The sequence below is a fragment of the Gopherus evgoodei genome, chromosome 4 (genome assembly GCF_007399415.2).
Source record: "Gopherus evgoodei ecotype Sinaloan lineage chromosome 4, rGopEvg1_v1.p, whole genome shotgun sequence".
NCBI lineage: Eukaryota > Metazoa > Chordata > Testudines > Testudinidae > Gopherus > Gopherus evgoodei.
The window spans coordinates 17004247-17032088 of NC_044325.1; the positions used below are offsets into that span (position 1 = coordinate 17004247).

The 27842-nt window shown below is 43.4% G+C and overlaps 1 protein-coding gene across 6 annotated transcripts in view; it reads right to left on the reverse strand.

The window, feature by feature from the left end:
* Positions 1–27842, reverse strand: part of PPP2R5E (protein phosphatase 2 regulatory subunit B'epsilon) — a 118905-nt gene that overhangs the window by 88224 nt on the left and 2839 nt on the right. For 4 of the 6 annotated variants that reach the window (XM_030558544.1, XM_030558545.1, XM_030558547.1 and 1 more), the window contains one exon: positions 27304–27464. In XM_030558544.1, coding sequence (XP_030414404.1) covers positions 27304–27460 — 157 coding nt within the window. In that variant the 5' untranslated portion in view covers positions 27461–27464. Of the gene's footprint in view, positions 1–18464; positions 18619–27303; positions 27468–27842 lie in introns of those variants that run through there. The other 2 variants (XM_030558543.1, XM_030558548.1) reach the window with 2 other exon arrangements.

The window sequence follows — 27842 nt, forward strand, 5'->3', positions numbered from 1 at the left end:
AGGTTGGCAGATGCTATCTGGACCAAAATGGATTGGAAATATTAAGCAGCTGCATTCCTAAGACCTTTTAGTAACTGGAAGAAATGGGGGGAAAAAAGTAACAAAACAAGAGTTATTTTGATTTTTAAATATGTACTTACAAAAATTTTGCTGGCTGGGATTTGATTTTCATATTGTGTTAGAAATATATATGTAAAATATATAATTCTCCCCCCCACCCTTGAGCTGAAGAAAAATCACTCATCTTTGTTACATTGTATTGGATAAGTACCATCAGCTTCTGCAGAATTTAAGCTGTCATTAAAGTTTCTATTCCTTAGGGTTGTCAAAATAACCTTCCAAACACAAACAAAATTTAAAACAATGCAATTCTGTCTTCTGATATCTACAGGAAGATAGCTCCAGTGCATCTGGGCTACTCATATCTTTCCCAAGATCCAAAAGAATGAAAATTGATCTGCAGTCTTGTCAATTTACAATTTTGCTATTGGGAGCACTGTGGGTAGCAGTCAGACTGACAAGAATTTGATCCATTTCACAATACTATACGTGAGAGCCCTATAAGTAGTAGAGTTGTGCACTGGAATTGTTTGCTAAGGACTGGACCCCAAATTTATGCTTGCACTGATGCAAAGACAGAGAGGAGACATGCATCCCACCTTCACTATCCTTAGATTAGTTCAGTCGCTGGTGAAGTTTAGAGTGGCACTGAGAGATGCTCTAATTTATTTCCTTTTTGCAAAGCCAACGTGTTTGTAGACATTCTCTAGCCCCATCATTCCAGTTCCCAGAATTCCTCATGCATTGTGGCTGCAGGAGGGATGCATAGAATGAGCTACATCTCAACTGTTTCTTTTTCTTTCAGGGTGCATTAGGGCCATTTTACAGTCCATTTGCTCTGGCATAGCTGGAAATAGAGGAAAGGATTTAAGAAGCCCCTTTCCTCACAGAGGGCAAGTGCAGGAGGCACTATAGTAGCCTATAATAGTAGTTCAAGCAGAGACCATGGACCTGCGTTTTTTTTCTGGGTGCAGTTCCCTTTATGGCAGTTTTATAGGTATCTTAGAATCTCTCTCTGTGTCAGGGCATTATCCTGATCACTGACATCTACCGTGATGCTTGAGCTAACAGTCTCTAGATTTGTATATCTGTGGGGCTGAGCATTTTCAGTGGAGGGCCCTTGACATTTGAACTAGCTTGTTTTCAGGTTGGTTGGAGTTTCTCTTAGGGTCTTGATATTTTCTAAACTTGTATTTTTTTTTTTTATTTTGTACATCTGAAGTCTGCTAGGTACTATATACTAGGTACTGAAAAATAAAACTTTTATATGCTGTCTATTCTTCAATCATAACCAGAGCTATAATACTGACAGGCAAGAGTCCATTAATACAATCCACATTAAAACTAATCTTGCCTATGTCCCACCTACTCACAAAGGTCAATTGCATGACCATTTCATTGTGGTTGACTGCCAGTGAAGCTAAGAACTTTAATCCCATGCAGATATTTTACCATAATGAAGCAAAACATTTTTCTAATGCAAGCACAGAAATAGCAAATGAGTCTGTAAAGCATGTTATGCTATATCCAAGAATCCAGATGTGACTATAGGCAGAGTTGGCAGCTCTTCCTATTATTAAGATATCTTGACACTTCCCATTATAAGACCTTGTTTTCAGTTACTTATAAAACTTTGCCAAACCTCAACTGTTTGGGCTGAAATTCTCCATGTAGCAGTTTTGTCTGCCTCAGGCTGATTTTTTTTTTTTTTTAGAAAAATTTCAGCCAAAATGGTTTAGCAGTTTCCAAGACTAGGGAAAAATACATTATTTTGCCCATGTTAAAAAAAATTCTTTTGACCTTTTTCTTTTAAATGCTCCCAGGCTTTGGAGTAAGGACTTTAAATTTGGGGTGGGTGGCCTTTTGTCAGAATATACCTTCTGCTATCCATGTGAAAATCTGCCCAAATTTGCTAGAGTTTAACAGCTAAAATCACAGATGATTCTGTCATCTCTGATCATACTTGAGTCTCTCAGAGCTCCTAGTGCTCACTAGACTACATGCACCATCCCCACAGAGTGACTGAGCATGCTCCAACCCCACATATCTACAAGTGATGGAACTACATATGGGACATCCCTATAGACTGAGCAACTGAGCATGCTTCATCCCCTCACAGCTCCTACATAGGGAGGTGATTTTACTGCTGTATACAACATTAGTGAGATCAGTACTGCGCACAGTTCTGGTGTCCAGATTTTAAAAGGATGTTTAGAAGTTGGAGCTGATGCAGAGAAGAGCCTCAGAAAATTATCTGAGAGCTGGAGAAAATGCGTAACAGTGAGAGATTTAAAAAGATCAATCTGTTCAGTTTACCAAAAGAGAAGATTGAGAGGTGACCTGATTACAGCATATATGTACCTTCATAGGGAAAAAAAATCAGATACTAAAAGGCTCTTTAACCTAATGAATAAAAGCATAACAAAAACCAGTGGCAGGAATCTGAAGCTAGACAAATTCAGGTTAGAAATTAGCACAGTTTTTTAACAGTGAGGATGATTAACCATTGGAACAAATTGACAAGGGGAGTGGTAGATTCTCTGTGTCTTGATGTCTTCATATCAAGAATGGATACCTTTCTGGAAGGCGTGCTTTAGTCAAACACAAGTTGTTAAGCTCAATACAAGGATAGCTGAGTTAAATGTAATGATCTGTGATATACAGGAAGTCAGATTAAGTGATGTTAGTCCCTTCTGGCCTTAAACTGTATAAATCTGTATGACCCCGGTCTTGTGTTGAAGAAATTGGAAGGTATGAAGTGAATAAGGTAGGTGACTGAAGGAAGTGAAAGAAGGGTCTTGTGGTTAAGACACTGAATGTTGCCTTGGAGAATTAGATTCTGTCCCTGCCTCGGCCACAGAATTCCTGTGATGCTAATCAAGTCACTTAAACCAAACTTTTCAGAGGTGGTCACTAATTGTGTGTTCTTCATTTATTTACTGCCCAGCTGGAAACACTGGGGCCTAATTTGTAGGAGAGTTGAGCACTCTCAACTGCAACTGAGGTCAGTGGGAACTGTGCTTGAACATATACATTGCTACATAATGCTGAGTTCTCTAAAAAATTAGTCCTAGGCATCTTAAACTGGACAGCCAATCTTAGTGGATACTTTTGACTTCAATCTCTCTGCGTCTCCGTTCCCTACCTTTAAAGTGAGGATAATATTACTGCCTCACCTCACAGCGATTTTTAAAAGACTATTAATTGTTTGTGAAGCACTCTTGTACTATAGTGATGAGTGCTACACAGAAGCTCAGAAAATTTATAATTCTGTCTTCATAGTAATGTTTGAATGGAGGGCAATGAATATGACATGGGAGCACACCTTGAATAGAGGAAGGTTGAAATAATGGAACTTGCATTTTCTCAAAATCACAAAACAGTCTCAAGGAACAATAACTAGGTATTTTTTAAAGCCCTTGGTTAATATATTGAGAGCACTTAATGAAACTCAGGTTTCCGGCCTTCTGTATATAGGGTAATGTGTTTTAATGGTTTGTCTGCTGCAGCACAAAGAAAATTATTGCAATTAACTATATGTTTAGCCTAAAAAGCCAAGGTCTATCCAAAAAACCTTCTACTGCAGTACAAGAGAACACTGATGAAACACCAAATTACCACAGTAGGAAAGGTAGTGCAGTCGGTAGAAAGGTGGAAAAGAATAATGAAAAAGCCTTAAATTGGATTATAGTCACAAAAAGTAAGTTATGAAAAATACACTAAATTAGTACTGCCCGGGAAAGCAGATTATACCAAGGTAGTACATAATGTAAACATTGCTTTCCATGCAGATAAAGCACCATGGTTTTCTTTGCAGACTGAAAGTGGCTCAAAAAGTATACATCCAGTTACAAATGTGGAGGATGATGGTGGTATTCAGCTTCCCAAATCTACTAAGTGCCACTTCACACAGCCAGGACATGTAGGCCTGGTCTACACTACGCGTTTAAAACAGATTTAGCAGCGTTAAACCGATATAACCCTGCACCCATCCACACAACGAGGCCCTTTATATCAATATAAACGGCTCTTTAAACCAATTTCTGTACTCCTCCCCGACAAGAGGAGTAGCTCTGAAATCGGTATAGGCCATGTCGGATTAGGGTTAGTGTGGCCGCAAATCGACAGTATTGGCCTCCGGGCAGTATCCCACAGTGCACCATTGTGACCAATCTGGAAAGCAATCTGAACTCGTATGCACTGGCCAAGTAGACAGGAAAAGCCCTGCGAACTTTTGAATTTCATTTCCTGTTTGCCCAGCATGGAGCTCTAATCAGCGCGGTTGGCGATGCAGTCCCAAATCCAAAAAGAGCTCCAGCATGGACCATATGGGAGATACTGGATCTGATCGCTGTATGGGAAGACAAATCCATTCTATTAGAGCTCCGTTACAGAAGACGAAATGACAAAGCATTTGAAAAAATCTCCACTCTATGATAGACAGAGTCCACAGTACAGTGCTGTGTGACAAGCATAACGGAAAGCCAAAGAATGAAATGGACGCTCATGGAGGGAGGGAGGAGGTACTGAGGACTCCAGCTATCCTACAGTCCCTGCAGTCTCTGAAAAGCATTTGCATTCTTGGCTGAGCTCCCAATACCTGAAGAGTCAAAAACATTTTCCCGAGTGTTACAGGGTATATGTCAAATTACACCCTTCCCCCCCGCAAAAGAAAAGGGAAAAAAAAAAGTTTCTTGCTTTTTTTTTAATGCCACCCTATGTCTACTGCATGCTGCTGGTAGACGGGGTGCTGCAACGCTGAACACCAGCATCCCCTTCCGGATGGCAGATGGTACAATATGACTGATATTCGTCTTCATCATCAGCCCGTGAGTGCTCCTGACTGGCCTCGGTGAGGTCGGCCGGGGACGCCTGGGTAAAAATGGGAATGACTCCCGGTCATTCCCGCCAGATGGTACAGAACGGCTGGCAACCATCTTCATCATAGCAACTGGAGGCTGAGCTCTATCAGCAGCCTCCCCGCCCCCCTTCATGTCTAAAGAAAAGATTCTGTACTGCCTGAACTACCATAGCAGCTGGAGGCTTCCTCCCCTTCCCCCTTTATCTCACTAAAACGTCAGTGTTTCTTATTCCTGCATTCTTTCTTACTTCATCACACAAATGGGGGGACACTGCCATGGTAGCCCAGGAGGGTTGGGGGAGGAGGGAAGCAACGGGTGGGTTTGTTGCATGGGCACCCCCCTAGAATGACATGCAGCTCTTCATTTCTGCGGGATCTCTGGGGCTCTGACACGGAGCAGCTGTGCTCTCTGGTTCTCTAGGACACTTGCCCATATTCCAGGCAGGACTGACTATTTTTAGACAAAACATAAAGAAGGGAATGACCCAGGGAGTCATTCCCATTTTTGTCCTTGCGCCCCCGGCCAACCTCAGCGAGGCCAGCCAGGAGCACCCATGACAGCAGCAGACGGTACAGAACGACTGATAACCGTCATCTCATCGCCAATTTACAATGGCATGGCAGACGGTGCAATAGGGATGGTAACCGTCTCTGCTACCTTGCAAAGGCAAACGGATGCTGCTGTATAGCTCTGCAGTACCGCGTCTGTCAGCAGCATCCAGTACACATACAGTTGCCATGCTATGGCGTCTGCCAGGGCAATCCAGAGAAAAAGGGCGTGAAATGATTGTCTGCCGTTGCTTTCACGGAGGAAGGATTGAGTGACAATGACATATACCCAGATTCACCCGCGACGCTGTTTTTGCATTGGGATCTCAACCCAGAATTCCAATGGGCGGGGGAGACTGCGGGAACTATGGGATAGCTATGGGATAGCTACCAACAGTGCAATGCTCTGGAAATTGACACTAGCCTTGGTACATGGACACACACTGCCGAATTAATGTGCTTAGTGTGGCCATGTGCACTTGACTTTATATAATATGTTTTACAAAACCGGTTTATGTAAAATCGGAATAATCCCGTACTGTAGACATACCCTGTGTCACATCCGAAGCGCCACGGTGGACAGCATTATGTTGGCAGGAGAACTACCACCTCTCAGGGATGTAGTTTTATTATGCCGACAGGAGAGTTTTCTCCTGTCAGCGTACAGCATCTTCATTAGATGCACTACAGTGCTGCTGTAGCGCTTCTAATGTAGACTAACCCTAAAACAAGAGACTGCAGGAAGACACAAACAAACAGGGGAACATAAGGAAATAATGAAACAATCCTAGTTAGCATGGTAAAAGGCAGTCACAGCACACAAGCTGCTTAAGTAGCGTCAAGTTTTTTGCAGGCACCAAAGCAAAGGAGAGTTTTAAAGAGGAAATTGAAATCACAATGAGGTGACTTTACACAGGTTTACAGAGATCTCTTCCCAAGCAGAGAAGGTGGCATGACAGAAAGCAAAAGGTGTTTGTTTGAAATTTTAACATATGAGTGATGAAGGCTAGCATCATTGGCATAGCAGAAGTGGGAGTCAAAACCTTGACAGAACATAAAAGATAGGCAGTAGGGTGAGAATATGTCATGAAAGGCCTTAAAGGCAAAGATGAATAGTTTGTGTTTGATGTTAGCAAGGTGACGCTTCTAATGAATGTGACTGCCACAAAGGCTGCCCCGATGGACATGAAGTATAAAAGAGCACCTCTCTCAGAGGTTTAAATCAGTGGGTCTCAAACTTTTTTAACTGGTGACTCCTTTCACATCGCAAGTCTCTGAGTGTGACCCTCCTAATAAATTAAACACACTTTTTAATATATTTAACACCATTTTAAATACTGGAGGCAAGAGGGGTTTGGGGTGGAGGTTGACAGCTCGGGACCCCTCATCTAATAACCTTGCGACCCCCTGAGGGGCCCAGAACCCCTGGTTTAAACGGATGTTAAGAGTGGAGGAGTTGTGTGCTTGGGGAAAGTGGGTCAGAAATGCTCTTAACCTGCCCCACTAGAGTGGGAACCCTGACAGACATGTTAAGGAACACCAACTTTCCCCGTCAAGAGGGAGTGCAGGGAAACAGTGAGAGAGGGGGCCATGTCCCTGTGCTGCCCTGTGGAAACAGTCTCCAAGAGGAAGAGGTCTCTCACTGGGTAAATCCAGGTTCCTGCAACAGGCTCCTTGATTGGCCAACTGGGGCACAGAGCAGTTGATGAAATGGCCATGCCAGATGGAAGAGAGTGCCTTCCAGCCCCACTCTCCACCACACAATGTTGCAAGATGCTGCTGTATCATAATATTTTATGGTAAGCTTCTCAGCATCATCCTGTGGCTTTTTAGACATTAGGAACCCCTCTCTTTTCATACCCTTGATTTTTCCTCAGCTGGGGCTCTTTTCTCAACCTTCCCTCCTTTCCTTTACAGTTCTTTTCCTCCTGAGCTTACACCAACCACCAACCCAATAACTACCCTGCTGAAAAAAAAGATTTCTGACACTACTGATATGACCTATCACTACATAGGCTGCTAGCCTAGACCTTAGCTGTCATACCCCACAATCACTTTTCAATTCAAAGACAACCTAATTGACTACATCAGCTCCCCAGCATCTGAAAGTCACATGCACCTGGACAAAGAAGCTAGGTGGAGCTGCATGAAACGTCCCTTACGCTTCAGCATCTGGCCTCCTGACACTAGCTCTTTTAATCTGCGTGAGGAGGGAAAAAAAGTGGGAAGGAACAGGAAAGCCAGGTAATGAACCGCTCTGCCAGCTGATGAAAGAAAAGTTAAATCCATTTGGACCTATGTCCTAAAGGAGATGGAGTGTTACCTACCAAATCCCTGACCTCAGAAAATCCAGCCATAAAACAAACTTTGCGGCTCTGATCCTAAATGAGTCAAAGACTATCTGGTCCTACCCTACAAAACTGAATGCCTCCTTCTACACAGCTGAAAACTGATACTGAGTGAGAGAGAAAGTAAGCCATGCAAGAACCGAAGATCAATATTCAAAAAGTTACCAATGGAAATAGGATGACAAAGTGGCAACTTGGCAGCCCAAACAGCATGTCACCTCATGGAGACCACAGATTCAGTTCAAAAGGAATCTGTTTTAGAGAAATGGAGATGAAGGTCAAAATCCTTCAAGCTATCCATGAGAAAGGCTATAGGATGAGGTCTACCTCAGACTCCACAGCTAATAAGGCCATGGAAAGGGCAGTATCCAAGAAAAGAGACTCCTATGTAGACACAGAATGAAATCCTTACATGGATCATGGTACTTGCACCAGGGGCCTGCATGAAATAGTTGCTATATATGAGGCTACTGAGGAGTGAGCAAGGCTTTGCTCCATAGGCTCCAGAAGGAACATTCCAAAGGAATGAGGCACAGAGAATCCAGCAGTCTCCCTGAAAGACAAAGAACTGGGTAAGCCCACCATGGTAGCACCACAGGTGCTTGAGGCCAAAGATTGATCCACCAGTGCCAAACTTCTCAAATGCACCTTATCCAGAGATGGGCAGGCATTATTCTAGGTCTCTACTCTGCATTATGGGCAAAGAGCCAAAAGCTCTTTCACTGAAAACAAGAGATTCTGTTACTGATATCTGCCACATGCCCAGCCCTGAAGTATATATTGCATCCCTGGCATTAAAGAACAAAGGTCCTCAACAGTTTCATAGCCTGGGCAGCGTACCTGGACATATATAAAAATACTCCATGCATTAAAATAATTTAGGAAATAAAGCATCAGGAGATCTACATTACTCACTTCACCTCTCTACAAAGAAAAAAGGACTGTAAGCTGTCTAAACTCCTACCTGCCACATGGGGCCACAACCGTGGTACCCCAACCCACCCAGCAATACCGTTAATCTATCCAACTACACACTCAGCCCAGAAGAAAAGTCTGTCCTATCTCGGGGACTCTCTTTCTGCCCTGCCACCCCCACCAACATGATACAGTTCTGCGGCGATCTGGAAGCCTACTGTCGCCATCTCCGACTCAAAGAATACTTTCAGGACAACACTGAACAGCGCACTGATACACAGGTACCCTCCCACCAACAGCACAAGAAGAAGAACTCCACATGGACTCCTCTCGAGGGTCGAAATGACAGTCTGGACCTCTACACTGAATGCTTCCGCCGACGTGCACAGGCAGAAATTGTGGAAAAACAACATCGTTTGCCTCATAACCTAAGTCGGGCAGAATGCAATGCCATCCACAGCCTCAGAAACCACCCAGACGTTACCATCAAAGAGGCTGATAAAGGAGGAGCTGTTGTCATCATGGACAGGTCTGACTACCAAAAGAAGGCTGCCAGACAACTCTCCAACACCAAATTCTACAGGCCACTTCCCTCAGATCCCATTGAGGAATACACTAAGAAACTGCACCATCTACTCAGGACACTCCCTACACCAACACCGGAATAAATCAACATACCCTTAGAGCCCCGACCAGGATTATTCTATTTACTACCCAAGATCCATAAACCCGGAAATCCTGGACGCCCCATCATCTTGGGCATTGGCACTCTCACTGAAGGACTGTCTGGATATGGGGACTCTCTACTCAGACCCTATGCCACCAGCAATCCCAGTTATCTCCGTGACACCACTGATGCCCTGAGGAAACTACAATGCATTGGTGACCTTCCAGAAAAAAACATCCTAGCCACCATGGATGTAGAGGCTCTCTACACAAACATCCCACACACAGATGGAATACAAGCTGTCAGGAACAGTATCCCTGATGATGCTACAGCACAACTGGCTGCTGAACTCTGTGCCTTTATCCTCACACACAACTATTTCAAATTTGATGACAATATATATCTCCAGATCAGTGGCACCGCTATGGGCACCCGCATGGCCCCACAATATGCCAATATTTTTATGGCTGACCTGGAACAACGCTTCCTCAGCTCTCGTCCGCTCACGCCCCTTCTCTACCTACGCTACCATTGATGACATCTTCATCATCTGGACCCATGGGAAGGAGACTCTGGAAAAATTCCACCACAATTTCAACAGCTTCCACCCCACCATCAACCTCAGCCTGGACCAATCTACACGGGAGGTCCACTTCCTAGACACCACGGTGCAAATAAGTGATGGTCATATTAACACCACCCTATACCGAAAACCTACCAACCGCTATGCCTACCTTCATGCCTCCAGCTTCCATCCTGGGCACATCACACGATCTATTGTCCACAGCCAAGCACTGAGGTACAACCGCATCTGCTCTAACCCCTCAGACAGAGACCAACACCTACAAAATCTCCACCAAGCATTCTCAAAACTACAATACCCGCACGAGGAAATAAGGAAACAGATCAACAGAGCCAGATGTGTACCCGGAAGCCTCCTACTGCAAGACAAACCCAAGAAAGAAACCAACAGGACTCCACTGGCCATCACATACAGTCCCCAGCTAAAACCTCTCCAACGCATCGTCAGGGATCTACAACCCATCCTGGACAATGATCCCACACTTTCACAGGCCTTGGGTGGCAGGCTAGTCCCCGCCCACAGGAAACCTGCCAACCTGAAACATATTCTCACCAGTAACTGCACACCGCACCATAGTAACTCTAGCTCAGGAACCAATCCATGCAACAAACCTCGATGCTAACTCTGCTCACATATCTACACCAGTGACACCATCACAGGACCTAACCAGATCAGCCACACCATCACCGGTTCATTCACCTGCACGTCCACCAATGTAACATATGCCATCATATGCCAGCAATGGCCCTCTGCTATGTACATCGGCCAAACTGGACAGTCGCAACAGAAAAGGATAAACGGACACAAATCAGATATTAGGAATGACAATATACAAAAACCTGTAGGAGAACACTTCAACCTCCCTGGCCACACTATAGCAGACCTTAAGGTGGCCATACTGCAGCAAAAAAACTTCAGGACCAGACTTCAAAGAAAAACTGCTGAGATTCAGTTCATCTGCAAATTTGACACCATCAGCTCAGGATTAAACAAAGACTGTGAATGGCTTGCCAATTACAAAACCAGTTTCTCCTCCCTGGGTTTTCACACCTCAACTGCTAGATCAGGGCCTCATCCTCCCTGATTGAACTACCTCATTATCTCTAGCGTGCCTGCATATATATACCTGCCCCTGGAAATTTCCACTACATGCATCTGACAAAGTGGGTATTCACCCATGAAAGCTCATGTTCCAAAACATCTGTTAGTCTATAAGGTGCCACAGGATTCTTTGCTGCTTTTACAGATCCAGACTAACACGGCTACCCCTCTGATACTTGACACCATGTGGCTTGGACTCTCTGTTGTGTATATAAATGTGATACCATCATTCTTAAGACAAGCAAAAGAGACTGTACTGAGATCTCTCTGTCGTTGATTTCCCATAAGAGTCCTCTTGCCTCTTCCCTAAAATGTAGAATGCCTAACTCTACTCCGAAGTAAAAAAATCAACTGGCATAAGTCATCTGGATCTTCTCTAAATTTAGAATGAAGAGTTATCCACCAGGATCTAAGCGGCATGCTGATTGTCCATAATGCTTTGTCTCTGGCCTGAGTTCAGTTTAGCAATTCATCCAGGGAAGGTATACATGGGCTTCTCGTCTGAAGACCACAAGCACATTTATGAACACCCTGGGAACTGTGACCATTCCAAAGGGCAAGATTTTTTTTTAGAAATAATGCCATACAAAGGCAAAATAGAGGAACTTGCTAAGGGTTTGGAGAGTAGGATGTACAGGTAAACAAGCCTCTTCAAATCCATCAACATAGAAAAGTTAGCTCTGCCTGTCTTGAATTTCAGTGTTTTTCAAATTTGTTTGGAGAATCAGGTCAGTTTCCTGTTTCATCACAAACTTTCAGAGAGACCTCTGGCAAGTCACTTAGGCTCTCGGTGCCTTAGTGCCTCACCTGAAAAAAAACCACTACCCTACTTCACAGGCATGCTGTGAGGATAAATATAGGGTGTAAGTTATGAGACACCCAAATACTACAGTGATGGGGGCCATGTAAGTACTTAAATTAGAAAGCATGCCTGTTCATACTAGGATCGACTGGGCAAAAGAACAGTGACGCTCTGAGGTCAACTGAGGTCACTTCGTAATTTCTTCTGAAGGGTCACAGCAGCCCTCCTTTCTGTAGAATCCTTGATTAGGAAAGCTCCTACAAAGGAAATGTCTTTAGCCTTTCTGAGAGAGGAAAGAGCAGTGTAGATAGGTAGACTGACAGATATTTCAAAACCTTTTTGTTAATCTGCTTAGCCTTGTTTCCCTATGCATGCCCAGCATTCATTATGTTTGTATTTACAGGGATGTATAGTTTGAAATATGAAGGGAAATACTTTCATATTGTTTCATTCCACTCTCTCTTGAACTTCCTATGTCTTTCCATCTAGAGAGAAAAAAAGGAGGGGGCTAACAGCCTTTTTTTTTTAAAAAAAAAAAAAAATTAAAAAAGATATTATCTGGAATACTTTGCCCTGAGATTTTATGTCTTAAGGCTCTTCTCCTAGATCAGGGGTCAGCAACCTTTCAGCAGTGGTGTGCCGAGTCTTCATTTATTCACTCTGATTTAAGGTTTCGCGTGCCAGTAATACATTTTAACCTTTTTAGAAGGTCTCTTTCTATAAGTCTATAATATATAACTAAACTATTGTTTTATGTAAAGTAAATAAGGTTTTTAAAATGTTTAAGAAGCTTCATTTAAAATTAAATTAAAATGCAAAGCCCCCCAGAGTGGTGGCCAGGACCCGGGTAGTGTGAGTGCCACTGAAAATCAGCTCGCGTGCCATAGTTGCGTACCCTTGTCCCAGATCAAGGAGCGAGCTGCACCATGTCTCTGCTTCTCAGGCACGTCTGTATTCCTAATGGATCTGGTATGCTAGTGACAGTCAGATTCCAAGACTTACAGAGAACAAGGGAACACATCTGTGTATGTATGCTTCCAATTTTCCAGCACTTTCTCTGAAAGTAGGGAAAACTTGAGAGTTTGGATGCGTGTTCAGAGGCTGTTTTCTTGGGGCATTTTTCGTTTCTTCCAAGTCTGAAGGGTACAGACAAAATTCTCTTTGCAATCCAAGTGATGATCAGTGGTTTCACTTCTCTTTTCTTCTGAGAGGCCTTTTCTTGCTAGGACTTCCTTTGGCTATTCCTGAGATAGAACCAAGCGCCCAAATCTTCTCCTGACAACAGAAGGGCCCCAGGTTAGGCCTGACTCAGAGAAAAGATCCCATGTGCTCATTACTCTAAGATTAAGGGGTTCACTGCAGTCTGTTTTCCCTGCTAAGAACTATATCAAACCCAGCAGCTTTAGTGGGTATCCTGGAGCAGGCTGCAAGGGAAACCCCATCTGGTTTAGGGCAAACAAAAATAAGGGCTAAACGAAGCTCTGGTACATTGGAAGGAAGTGAGGGTATACAGAAGCAGACAGGTCTATTTATAAGGCCCCTTACCACAATCTCCCTGGTTCACGCACTGTCTTCCATCCACAATCTGAGGCAACTGTTCAGTTATTCCATGTTCCACAGCTATGGCTCTGCCACAAACCTGCAAACTTCCCCAACGCATTAGAGACACTCTTCTGGCACTGCTCCCCTCAGTGGGAACCAGCGACCACACCCTCAGCTGCACCTTCTCCTCTGCAGCCAAGTGGGCCTTTCCTTGCCCTGGAGAAGTAACTGGAGTGATCCCCGCCCAGAATGAATAGCCTGTGAAAGGGCTAGTTTCTGCCAACAGTGGACACAGGCACTCATTTACGGAAGTAGTGGAGAGGCACACGTTTTTGCATTTCCCTCTTCCATGCTTTGTTCACCATTCTGCACTTCCTGTGGATAAGGAGAGGCTTCAGCCACCTCAGTGTCTCAGCACCAGGGAAAGAATGCATTTATTCCCTCTGCCAATACACAATCTCAAGAAATGAGTGGGTAAATTATTATATCAAAGAGGAAAGGGGGAAGAAGCTCTGCCAGGGAGAAGTCTTGAACTGTCTAACTGAAGCTATGGAGGCAGAATGAAACTAGCGTGTTCTTCAGAGGGATAGACAAACCCCTTCCTGAAAGGGTCTGATAAACTGGTCCAGCCTTCAAAGCAGCTGCAAGCAGACTGAAAGGCTCACTGTAACAGATCTGTGGACCTCAGGAAGATGAAGAACAAGCTATTTTGTCTTACTCAAGCAGCTAATTTTATTGACTGTGATTGGAAGGATCACTCTAACCCAGCGGTTCTCAAACTGTGGATCACGTCCCAAAGTGAGTTGTGAGTTTCTTTGAATGGGGTCACCAGGGCTGTTGTTAGACACCCTGCCACCAGGGGCAGAAGCTGAAGCCCGAGCCCCACCACCCGGGACCGAAGACAACACGTGAGCAACTTAGCTTCACTTGGCCCCTCTGGAAGGGGACCATGAGCAACTGCCCTGCTTATCGCCCCCAAATGCCGGCCTTGATTCTAGGCGCTAGAATAAAAACAGGATACTGGGGTCATGTAGCAATTTTTGTTGTTGGAAGTGGGTTGCAATGCAATGAAGTTTTGAGAACCCCTGCCAACCTATCCCAAGCATTCATAGTATTGTTCACATGCGAGGGAACATAGCACCCTCTAGTGGCTGCAAAAACACTGCAGCGCACAGAGGACAGAAAAGGAGCAGGGAAAAGAAAAGTGATAAAAAGAAAGGAGAGGGCGAGGGCCTGACAAGGAAAATTGAAGAGGAGAAAGATAACTGTCTTAATCTTCCAATTTAGGAGTGTTTTGCACATAGACCAGCTAGTCTAATTGAAAAAATAAGTCTTCTCCTCAAAGACTAGCCTAACACTAAAATACCATTTGAAAATATCTCTGATAATAAGCCTCCCATCTACAGCATGTAGCCCTCAAAACATCCAGCAAATAAATTAAGTTTGCTGCACTGGCTACATTTTGCCTGGTTGTAACAACAGGTTTTTCAAACTTCGCAACGGGAAACAAATGGAACTGAACAAATGGAAAATATATGCTACCATATTAACCACAGGAGTTAACTGTTCAAAATTAAAACTGTACAATATTTCTTGGAGAGATCGGTCTCTTTACAAAAAGATTATTCACAACATATCTAAACCATATTGCAGAAATTTTAAAAACATCCTAAGAGAATCTAAACAATTTCTAGAGAAAACTAAATAGAAGTTTATGTATTCTCATTGAATGCTTAGAGCTTCTACATAAAAGGAAAGTAGAAATATTACATCTCCCTGACCCTGAATCATTTCTGACCCAATTTCCAGGCTATTCCAAATACCAGTTGATTTTACAGTAATATATATCCAACCCACAGTACCCTTTCTAATACAATATAACCTGCAAAACAATACCTGCATAACCCTGAAAGCAACACACACAAAGAACCAGACTGCAACAAGTATTTTAAAACCTGAAAATATAACAGTTCTGGTATCCAGAAATCAAACCAGGGTTAAACTTGACCTATGACAGCGCAAATGAGGCAGAGGTCCCTAGTGATAGAAAAAGGGTCAGGATGGAGTGACACAAAGCAGTGAGACCACTTTTTGCATGGCAGTGGATGGTGTATTGTCAGACCTCACAACACATAGCTCCAAGATATCCACAAGATTTGCCAGCAAAACCTGGACAAAATTTCAAACACATACTCCCACAAAAAAAAAAAATGTTTTAAAGAAAATCATCATCATATCTGTCAGGTGTTTTTAATGCAGTGGTTCTCAAACTTCTGTACTGGTGACCCCTTTCACATAGCAACCCTCTGAGTGTGACCCCTCCTTTTAAATTAAAAATATGTTTTTATATATTTAACACCATTATAAATGCTGGAGGCAAAGTGGGGTTTGGGGTGCAAGCTGACAGCTCATGACTCCCCCCATGTAATAACCTTGCGACCCTCTGAGGGGTCCCGCCCCCCAGTTTGAGAACCCCTGCCTTAGAACATAAGAAAGGCCATACTGGGTCAGACCAATGGTCCATCTAGCCCGACATCTTCCGACAACGGCCAATGTCAGGTGCCTCAGAGGGAATAAACAGAACAGGCAATCATCAGGTGATCCATCCCCCTCTCGTCCAGTCCCAGCTTCTGGCAATCAGAGGTTTAGGGACATGCAGAGCATGGAATTGTATCCCTAACCATCTTAGCTAATAGCTATAGATGGACCTATTCTCCATGAACTTACTGATTCTTTTTTGAACCTAGTTATACATTAGGCCTTTACAACATCCCATGGTGATGAGTTCCACAGGTTGACTATGCACTGTGTAAACAAATACTTTCTTATATTTGTTTTAAGCCTACTGGCTATTAATTTCAGTGGGTGACCCCTTCCCACCAATTACTGTGTTATGTGAAGGTGCAGATAACACTTCCCTATTCACTTTCTCAATACAATTCATGATTTTATAGATCTCTATCACATTCCCACTTCATTGTCTCTTTTCCAAGCTGAAAAGTCCCAGTCTTTTTAATCTCTCCTCATATGGAAACAGCTCCACACTCCTAATCACTTTTGTTGCCCTTCTCTGTATCTTTTCCAATTCTAGTATATCTTTTTTAAGAGGGGGCAACCATTACTGCATGTAATATTCAAGGTGTGTGTGTACCATGGATTTATAAAGGGGTATTATTAAATTTTCTGTTTTATTATTTATACCTTTCATAACGGTTCCTAACTATCTGTTAGCTTGTTTGACTGCCACCACACATTGAATATACGTTTTGCAAGAATTATCCAGTGACTCCAAGATCTCATTCTTGAGTGGTAACAGTTAATTTAGAACCCACCATTTTGTATGTATAGCTGAGATTATTTTTTCCAATATGCATTACTTTGAATTTATCAAAACTGAATTTCATCTGCCATCTCATCTCCCAGTCACCCTGTTTAGTGTGAACCCCTTGTAAATCTTCACAGTCAGCTTTGAACTTAACTGCCGGTACCTTGAGTAATTTTTTATCACCTGCAATAGGTGGTTCCAGACACTTCACTGTTTACTCCCTTTTCCAGATCGTTTATGAATGTGTTGAACAGCTCTGGTCCCAGTACAGATCTTTGGGAAACCCCACTATTTACCTCTCTCCACTGTGAGAACTGATACAGTGTACTTTATCACCCTTGCCCACAAGCTTTATGACACCTTTAAAGTTGTTCCCCTCCCCCAGGGCAAAATGGGCTTCATTGGCACAGAAGAATGTGCCTTACACTTTCCCGGTTTAAATCTAGTTTTAAATACATTACAAGGCAGTCTAGTTTTAAGTACACTGCAAGGCAAGAGATACGATTTATCCTGTGAGCTGTTCCTGAGCATATGGAAAAAGAGTAATTTAAGAATTATGTTTCCCTGCCACAGCTTAAACTATAACATTTATATCTAACTACTGTTTATGACAAACAGCATAAAATAGATAAGGGATTAAGAATGCAAATGTTACGTACATTTCACTATTTTAATCAAAATCTGAAAACATATCAGTTCTCTACCTAATATACAACTTCAAATTATCTTTCTGATCATACACCGTCAGCAGCAGACATTTTCTGAATACAATTTTATAGTAGAATGCTTAATTAAAATTCCCTAATTGGGAGATCAGTCCTGAAAGTGAATATTTTAACACTGGGAATATACTCATCTTACACTTCGATATCATCCCTCAACCCCCCTCCAATTACAAAATATCAGTCAACTAGTGACGACAGCTAGATCAGGCGCCAAAATAATTTTTTTTAAACTACAACAACTCAATACTTTTAAAGACTTAGATTAATCAATCAAACAGTCCACAAAACTAACTTATAATTATCAAATTAACCTACTGCTGTTACCTCCTCCTCTCTTCTAATCACCACATTCACTGGCCATGTCTTATGTTTAAGGCTAAGATTTTGTCATGGTTATTTTTAGTAAAAGTCATGGACATGTCATGGGCAATAAACAAAAGTTCATGGAAGCTGCGACCTGTCTGTGACTTTTGCTGCTACGGCTCCATGGTTTCCCCCACCATGGGGTGGTGGCTGGGAGCTGTGGGATTTCCTCTCTGCCTGTGGCAGCTGGAAGCTGCAGGGGGCCCTCCTCCTACAGCGGCTGGGAGCTGCAGAGTGACCATATTTCCCCAAAAAGAAAACAAGACACCGAGAGCCTGCAGCCCAAGGCATTCTCTCCCCACACCCCAGCACGAGGCTGTCCCCGCCACTGAAATCCTGAGGAGGACCCCCTCAGGAGTCTGTCACCTGTCACTGGAACCCTGCCAGGGGCCTGCTGCCTGCTAGCTCTGGAGTCCTGCAGTCCCTTGGGCTGAAGCAGAGAATGTCATGGAGGTCTCTGGAAGTTCCTTGACTTCCATGACCTCCGTGATATAAACATAACCTTACTTATGTTAAATTACAGTGCAAGCTCCTTATGGCAGGGACCATCTCTTCCTATATGTTTACTAAATAACTAGCACAAAGAAATCAGCAACACAAACAATAATGTTGTACAGCCACACCTGTTACTTCTCCTTGCTGTTTAAATTTGCTGAAAAATATTTGGAAAGCATCTCTCCTCTCCAGTTCTCCAAGAAGATCCCAACACAAGTAGACTGTGCTCCTTATATGCACAAAACTGACATTAGTACGAATGCTCCATATGTACACACTTGATATTCTAAAAAGAAAAATCACAGTTAAGACTCACCACATGGACTGGAGAGGAGAATTTTTCCCAATATTTTCAAGAAATCAATAGTGACTTAAAAATAGTAAGACATACCAATATAAGAAAGCAGCACAAAAAAGTAAAGAGGCTTTTTAAAAACAGGACTATTAAATCATAATTACTTTTCAAGCAATGCAAACGTTAACAGAAAGCTAATCAATGATAGTACAAAGAATACTGCAGAATGGCAGAGATTCATACATTCTATGTAAGGCTGAAAAGCCTGCTGCTTCATTAAACAACCAAATATGATAACATGCACATTTTCAAATTTGTATACACACTAGAAAAAGCCACTGATCCAAAACCTATCAGGAGCTCATATCTGTAAAAGTACTGGCCGGGGGGGGGGGGCGGGGAGAGACTACACACCTTTACTACCCCACCTACTTAATACATAGTTAAAGGCAATTTACCAAGGGGCAAATGCTGCTCCTTTTTCTGTATCTGGAATCACCAATCATTCCTCTACAGACTAGAGACAGCCAACAAGGGTAGAGGTTATTCCCTCTGACCAATCATTGAGTTCCCTTGTATCTTTGCTCTAAGACAAGGACAGGGCTTCCCCAAAAATAAAGATGAAATAATAAGTGGGGACATTTGCTTATATTTAGGTTATCAATATTAACCTGTCACTCACCAAGACCCTAATCCTTTAAACACTCCTATTAACATCCCATTGGAGTCAACTGAACTACTCACATGTGAAGTTACACACAACTAAGTCTTTGAAGGAATAGGCCAAAGAAAGAACAAAGGTTTGATGGAAGAGACTGGGGGCTTGTCTACATCAGAAAGTTGCAGCGCTGGTGAGGGAGTTACAGCGCTGCAACTTTGAAGGTGTACACATCTGCAGGGCATCACCAGCGCTGCAACTCCCTGTTTGCAGCGCTGGCCGTACTCCCGTTTTGTCTCGGGTGTAGAGGATCCAGCGCTGGTGATCCAGCGCTGGTAATCCAATGTAAACACTTACCAGCGCTTTTCTTGACCTCCGTGGAAGGAGGAAGCCTCTGGTAATCAAGCTGGTTTCCTTTCCCGGTTTGCTCTCTCGTTCCCGGAACCCCGAGCAAGCAGGTCTCCTTCCCTGCTGTTTGCTGGGTGGCTCCGGGAACGCGAGAGCAAACCGCGGCGAAGCTGGTCTCCTTCCCCGGTTTGCTCTCTCGGTCCCGGAACCCCGAGCAAGCAGGTCTCCTTCCCTGCGGTTTGCTGGGTGGCTCCGGGAACGCGAGAGCAAACCGCGGCGAAGCTGGTCTCCTTCCCCGGTTTGCTCTCTCGTCCCCGGAACCCCGAGCAAGCAGGTCTCCTTCCCTGCGGTTTGCTGGGTGGCTCCGGGAACGCGAGAGCAAACCGCGGCGAAGCTGGTCTCCTTCCCCGGTTTGCTCTCTCGGTCCCGGAACCCCGAGCAAGCAGGTCTCCTTCCCTGCGGTTTGCTGGGTGGCTCCGGGAACGCGAGAGCAAACCGCGGCGAAGCTGGTCTCCTTCCCCGGTTTGCTCTCTCGGTCCCGGAACCCCGAGCAAGCAGGTCTCCTTCCCTGCTGTTTGCTGGGTGGCTCCGGGAACGCGAGAGCAAACCGCGGCGAAGCTGGTCTCCTTCCCCGGTTTGCTCTCTCGGTCCCGGAACCCCGAGCAAGCAGGTCTCCTTCCCTGCGGTTTGCTGGGTGGCTCCGGGAACGCGAGAGCAAACCGCGGCGAAGCTGGTCTCCTTCCCCGGTTTGCTCTCTCGGTCCCGGAACCCCGAGCAAGCAGGTCTCCTTCCCTGCGGTTTGCTGGGTGGCTCCGGGAACGCGAGAGCAAACCGCGGCGAAGCTGGTCTCCTTCCCCGGTTTGCTCTCTCGGTCCCGGAACCCCGAGCAAGCAGGTCTCCTTCCCTGCGGTTTGCTGGGTGGCTCCGGGAACGCGAGAGCAAACCGCGGCGAAGCTGGTCTCCTTCCCCGGTTTGCTCTCTCGTTCCTGGAACCCCGAGCAAGCAGGTCTCCTTCCCTGCGGTTTGCTGGGTGGCTCCGGGAACGCGAGAGCAAACCGCGGCGAAGCTGGTCGCCTTTCCCGGTTTGCTCTCGCGTTCCCGGAACCCCCCTTGAAGCCGCCCAACAGCGCTGCAGTGTGGCCACATCTAACACCACTTGCAGCGCTGGTTGCTGTAAGTGTGGCCACTCTGCAGCGCTGGCCCTATACAGCTGTACTAATACAGCTGTAACAACCAGCGCTGCAAAATTTTAGATGTAGACATGGCCTGGGTGAATATGAGTTACCTTTAATCTAAAAAAAACAATGACTTTAAAAAAGGAAAGGTGCAATCGATCTTTTAGCATCTTCTCAAAAGGAATACAGTGCCTAATGAAGAAAACAGAATGAGTAGTCTCCTCACTACACAGCAACTTAAACCAGTGAAAGGAGCAGCATTTGCCCCTTGGTAAATTGCCTTTAACTAAGTATTAAGTAGGTGGGGTAGTAAAGATGTGTAGTCTTCCCCCTGCCCCCCAGTATTTTTACAGATATGAGCGCCTGATAGGTTTTGGATCAGTGGCTTTTTCTAGTGTATCCCATTATACTATACCTATTTACCTGTGAATACATAATGAAAAATAAAAAAAGAAAAACAATTACACACACATTTAACATTACCAGAGATATGGAAGAAAATTACATCATTTCTGTGGATGTTCAATTCTTCATATCACTCACAATTAATTTCCATTTTTAGCCTTTCATCTAAGATATCATGACAGCAAAAGAATATAAATTAAAATGGAAGAAGCCTCAAAGCTTTATTTTTTTAGGCTGATATGAACGATAGGGCCTTTGAGATCAAGCAGCACACCCAGTCAACAGACAAATATTAAATGTTTCAAAAAAAGGGAATTTAGTTCACTTATGGAATGTTCCAAAAGCACACAAATTTTAGAGACAGCTAAAGACATCTTTAACAGACACTCCATAACTATCAGATATACAAATGCAAAAATTCAATTTAAACAATCCACATGCAGTAACAAGAGAGCAGGAAAATGGAAGAAAATGGATGGAGTTTCACCACAGATTTGAAGAAAACCCATGAAGTAATGTTTACAAGTATTTAAAATAAAACTGTAAAAGTTTAAGACATGGGATAAAACTGTAAAAGTTTAAGACACAGGGGTAAAGCATAGAGTTAAGGATTGGGGCCATAATCCTTGTATGTAGATCGGGGTGGGCAAACTTTTTGGCCTGAGGGCCACATCGGGTTCTGGAAATTGTATGGAAGGCTGGTATGGGGAGGCTGTGCCTCCCCAAAGAGGCAGGCATGGCCCGGCCCCTGCCCCCTCCTTCTCACCCCCTGATGACCCCCTCCCGTGACCTCTGCCCCATCCACACACACCCCCACTCCCTGTCCCCTGACCGTCCCTGGAACCCCCCCCATCTGATTGCCCCCTGCCGCCCCATTCAACCCCTCCTCTCATTCCTGACTGCCCCTCCCAGGACTCCTGCCCCATTCATCCACCCCGTCCTCCCTGACTGCCCCCAGAACCCCTGCCCCAACTGTCCCCCATCATTCCTTCCAACACCCCCCTCCTTCCTCACTGCCCCCCGGGACCCTTGCACACATTCAACCCCCCCGTTGCCCGTCTCCTGACCACCCCGATGTCTATCCACACCCTTGCTCCCTGACCACCACCCCGAACTCCCTTGCCTTGTATCCAAACTCCCCCCAGTTCCCACCCCCTTACCGCGCTGCTGGAGGCACCAGTGACTGGTGGCACTACAGCCCGGGCTCTGCAGCTGCGCTCCATGGCAAGAGCTCGCAGCCTGCCACCCAGAGCATTGCACCAATAGCGGGGGAAGGAGGAAGTGCAGGGGAGGGGCCAGGGGCTAGCCTCCCAGGGCAGGAGCTCAGGGGGCCGGCCAAGAGGGTCCTGCGGGCCAGATGTGGCCCACAGGCCGTAGTTTGCCCACCTCTGATGTAGATGGACCCTTCTGCCCACAAGGAGGCCACTGAAGTCAATGAGCCTCTGAAAGGGTCCCAAGGTTCTACATATGCAGATTCAATTGCAGGACTGGTATCTTAGTTAGCATTTGAGGATTAAAAGCACAACTAAATCCCAAATATTTACGATTATACAAGAAGATTGTCTAATGGAGAGATCACAGGACTGTAAGTCAGGAGTTCTGGCTCTATTCCCAATTGTGCCACTACAGCACTGTGTGATCTCGGGGAAAGTAACTGAATCACTGTGTCCCCAGTTTCTCCATCCATACATTAGAAATAAGTATCTTGCTTAGACACTTATTAAGGTATTGACATTTGTAAAGCATTCCAAGTAACTAAAGTGAAAATTACCATATAAATGCAAAGTAATCCATTCCCAATGAAATCAACAGAAATACTAAGGTAAGAGCTAAGTTTTTCACTATAATAATAATAATAATAATAATAATAATAATAATAATAATAATAATAATAATAATAATAATAATAATATACATGTGATTGTTGCAGGATTAGGGATTATGACATAATAATGAGGGTAGATAAATAATATTCTTACGATAAGACAAAGAAGAGATCAAATGTAGTTATACTTGGAAAAACCAAAACCACATCCCACAGTCCTTCCCCAGGCAAAACTCCCATTGAACTTGCTGGGATTTTTGCCTCAGTAACACCTTCAGCACTTAGCCTAAAGATAGCCTTTTATAAGAAGATCATAATAAAACTTCACCTGTAAAGAAAACAATACAATAAATCATATATATAACAGAACATGCAACAAAATGTTCCGTTTTCAGTATACAGTGCTTCCTTTTTGCTGTTACAGAAATAGTTTCCATGGTATTAAACAATCTGATAAACGTATTAGAACCTTAATAAATTTCATAATATTGCAGTAGCAAAGCTATTGCGCTTGGTGACGGAGGACTTTCCCTCTGTTTTGGGCAAAGTAAAACTTTTCCAAAATTAAAATTAACCTTTGAACTGAAAGTTCTTGTTGTCAGCCTAAATGTGAAATAGTTTTAGGCCAAGTCTACACAATAAATTTTCATCGGTATAACTACGTCATTCAGGGGTGTGAAAAATCCACACCCCTGGGTGAGGCAGTTATACTGACCTAATCCATGGTGTAGACAGCACTATGTCAATGAAAGGGCTTCTCTTACTGACACAGCTACCGCCTCTCGTGGAGGTGGATTAACTACACCAATAGGAGAAGCTCTCCTGTCAATGTAGTAGCATCTTCCCCAAAGTGCTACAGCAGTGCCACTATAGCATTTTAAGTGTAGATCTGCCCTTGGAAAAACAAAGAGCAAGCAAACAGAATTATACAAACGTATCAAAGAATATGGAATGGGCTGTGGGGGAGTGTTTATTCCTGAAGTACTTTAAATGTGTCCTGGTAATACAAATTAGTTTGAATTTAAAACTTCACACTTGTCACGTACCTCATCTTCCCTGAGAAATCAATTGCTTTACTTGATGAAACTAGACACATTTTTAATGACAGAAAAAACAGTGTGCACTACATTCTTTTCCTATCCAATTTCAGTGTACACCACTCAGCGCATTCTTAAGCGCACATACGAGTATAAGGCAGCACTGGAAAGAGTCTGGAAAGTCTAGCAACATTTTGGTCAGGTTTCAGTGCTTGATATTAAAAATATATACAGTATATTTTTCTACCTTCTTCTCACCAACGTCTCCTTTGTAGCTTGCACCCATATTGATCTACTTCTAGATATGTTTACAACAAGAGCAACACAATGTGTGAGGCAACCCAACGTTAATCAAAACAAAATAATCTCCAAACAAAAACCACACAAACAAACAAAAAATCAAACACCACACAAGCAAAACCAATTCTTTCATGATTTAACAGACAAGACTTGAAGATCAACAAATTAAAGCTGTGTTGTTGGACTACTGGATTGAGATGGGAACATAAATCCCTGAGATGAGGTCTCTCCATCAAGACTGCTCTCCCACAAGCTCTCAAATCTAGTGGACTACCAGCTCTGACGATCTCAACAGCCCCTTTTAAAGGGCAAGAAGGCAGCCTCCAAGGTAGTCAGAACTCACAATATACTATCAAGGTGGTCAAACTGTGGCTCATGAGCCACCTGCAGCTCTTTTACAGTAAAAGTGCAGCTTGCGGAGCCCCCAACACCCACCAATTCTCCACCTATCAGAGCGGGGCGGGGGAGAGGGAGCTTGGGCTTCTTCCCTACAGCAGGCTGGTGGGGCTAGGGGCTTCTGCCACAGATGATTGGTGCCTGCTGAGAAAGGGAGAGCACAATTTAAAGGTCTCCTACCCCGACAGCTTGAATCACGCCCCCTTGGGAGGCGCCGGGGGGAGGGAGAGGAGCTGATCTACGGGGGTGCTGAGCTCCCACCATTTTTTTCCCCATTGGTGCTCCAGCACCCACGGAGTCAGAGCCTATCCCTCAGTGGCTCTTCTCTGCAGCTCCCAGGTAGTAACTCTTCATGGACAGGCATCAGAAAAAGCAGCACCTCCCCCAGCAACTCCCAGCAGGCGTGCCCCGGCTCTCGAACTTCTGAAGATTGTCATATGTGGCTCAGAGAATTACTAAGTTTGGCCACCCCTGCAACATAGGAATCTATAAAATCTACCAATATCTTAAATCACCTGCTCTTATTAATGTTCTTATTCCTATTCGAGAGAACTATACAAACAAAAGGGGAAATTATTAAGTCAATGGGAAATTTACTGAAGTCCATGGAATTACCCTTGTGTTTCAAGTTAAAGACAAGCCAAACAGTTTGCAGAATTGGGACCTAACAGCCTATCCAAGGTGAAACTGACTATACATGAAGGGTTGGCAATGCACATGGTAAGTAAAAGTTAAATATATATTCATATTTTTCACTCCTTTCAGCTTTAGTAATATTGGGTATTACTGGTAACAATAATAAATAAAGTATATTCTAGCAAAAGTGTGAATTTTAGTTGATGGTGTCCCTTCAATAGGGATATAACCTATCTGAAGCTGCAGTATTAGGCCCAAATCCCACAAATGAATCATCACAGGTGGACCCTTGTGTCAGCATGAAGGCCTCCCCATCAAATCAATGAGAAATAACTTACAAAATCAAATCTTCAGTTTGTAAGACAGGACACTGTTACTACTGCTTATTACACTAATCGTAATTCTCTCACCAATACTTAATGCTCTGTGTTTGTCAGATTCACACACTGTCTCTTGCAGTTACAGTTAGGACCCAACCCTGCAAACACTTACACATTCTTAACTTGACTACCACGAGTAAGTGTTTGCAGGGCTGGGGCCTTAGATAGTAGAGACCAAATTTTTGTTATATGTGCATAAAGTACCTAGTGTGTTCTTTGAATGAATCACTAGGAACCACTGCAATGCAAATAAGAAATAACAGTAGCAGCAACAGTTTGTTCTTTTTATATAAAATGTATATCTATTTAATTTCCAAATTTTAGTCATTTTAACCAAAGGGCAAATTGTCCCTCTTTATGAACCAGAGCCGTAGGTATTTCAAAAGGAAAGTGTCAAGGATGACAGCCGAAAATTTAACCTGCCATTCAAATACTATTTTAAAAAAGTTATTTGGCTCCTGATGTTAAAAACTCTAGTAGCTCCACAAAAAACGGTTCTCAGACATGTTAAATAAATGACAACTCCATTGAGTAATCCACTAACAAGAATTCAGGCAACCTGTTTTTCTCTCAATTGACAGATGCATATATATGTGTGTATTTTTCATGTGTCTACTGCATTCTTGTGAGCAAACAGGGAGGAAGGATTCTGGTCAGAGCAGGTCCTTTACATATTTTAAATACTTTGACTAATTACAAAAGTATCAGACAGGTAGAGAGAAGGGATGTGGGAAATGTACATATCTGCAAAACAAAACAAAGGTGATAGGCCTAAACCTACTAACCCTTGACAATGTCCAGAATTATGAACTCCAATATCAACTACCACAATGACCAACTCTAATATTAACTTTAGTTAACTGTACTTATTTTCTTCGCTTGTAAACAAAAAGAATGATAAAATGTAGAAATCTGCATTTGACCACATAAACCTCTTCAAAAACAGTTTTGGAAGGCTGAAAGAATGAGAAAATGAAAAATACACTGGTCCTTTTCCCTGCAAGGACATAATTCTAAAAACTGCGCTGCCCCCCAGACTTGTACTAAAAATCAGTGGGAGTTGAGAGCACTTAGCTCCCTGCAGAAAGTGCTTGGCAGATCAGAGAATTCAATGCTAAATTAATATTGTTCACACCTGCTAATGAATCATCTCATTTAAAAACTATTGCCACATTGGATTAAATGTTAAAGGTTGATAACCTAAAATATGTGCAAAAAGCTTGTGTGCCTTCAGACTGCCAGCAATGGTTCTGTTAGTATTAGCATTCAGAACTTCCACAACTATGGCAAACAGTAAACACATATCCATTCACAGATGCAAGTTATCATTTTAAATACATTAACTGATGCCAATTTTTTTAGCTTATTAAATACTTGAACGGCATGAACTGTTTCTCACTCACAGGCCAAATTCCCCCTCAAATTTCTGTTACAACAATACTTTTTATCAGAATTTAGATGTCTGCTGTAAAATAAAAATGTTTTAATCATATAACTGGTCTTGAGCCTTACCTTTTAGAAGAGGCAGAGGAGTTAATTCAATAGGCTTGCCCTGAGACCTAAACTGGGAGGAGCTTTGTGACCTCTTCTGTCTGGCTTTCCTGACGGACTTCCGAGAAAATCCGTCTACTTTATCCACTGACGGAGGAGTGGTTGGTGCTGCGGACATATCCCTACTGAAGGGAAACACGCATTATAAATACATTCCCAGTGGATGAAAACAGGTAAAGATTAAATGAGTTTGTCAAGAGACACCTCCTCCTCCTCATTCACATCTCTCCTAAAAACTCACTTCTGACATCAAAGAGAAACGGTCCATCAATTTACATATAGGTCTTATGAAGTACACCTCTACCCCTATATAACGCTGTCTTCGGGAGGCAAAAAAATCTTACCACATTATAGGTGAAACCGCGTTATATCAAACTTGCTTTGATCTGCCGGAGTGCTGCTTTGCATCCAAATTCATGTTATATAGTGTCACGTTATATCGGGGTAGAAGTATAGCTTCATGGTACTATTGTAATTATTGTCCATCCTCTCCATTTCAT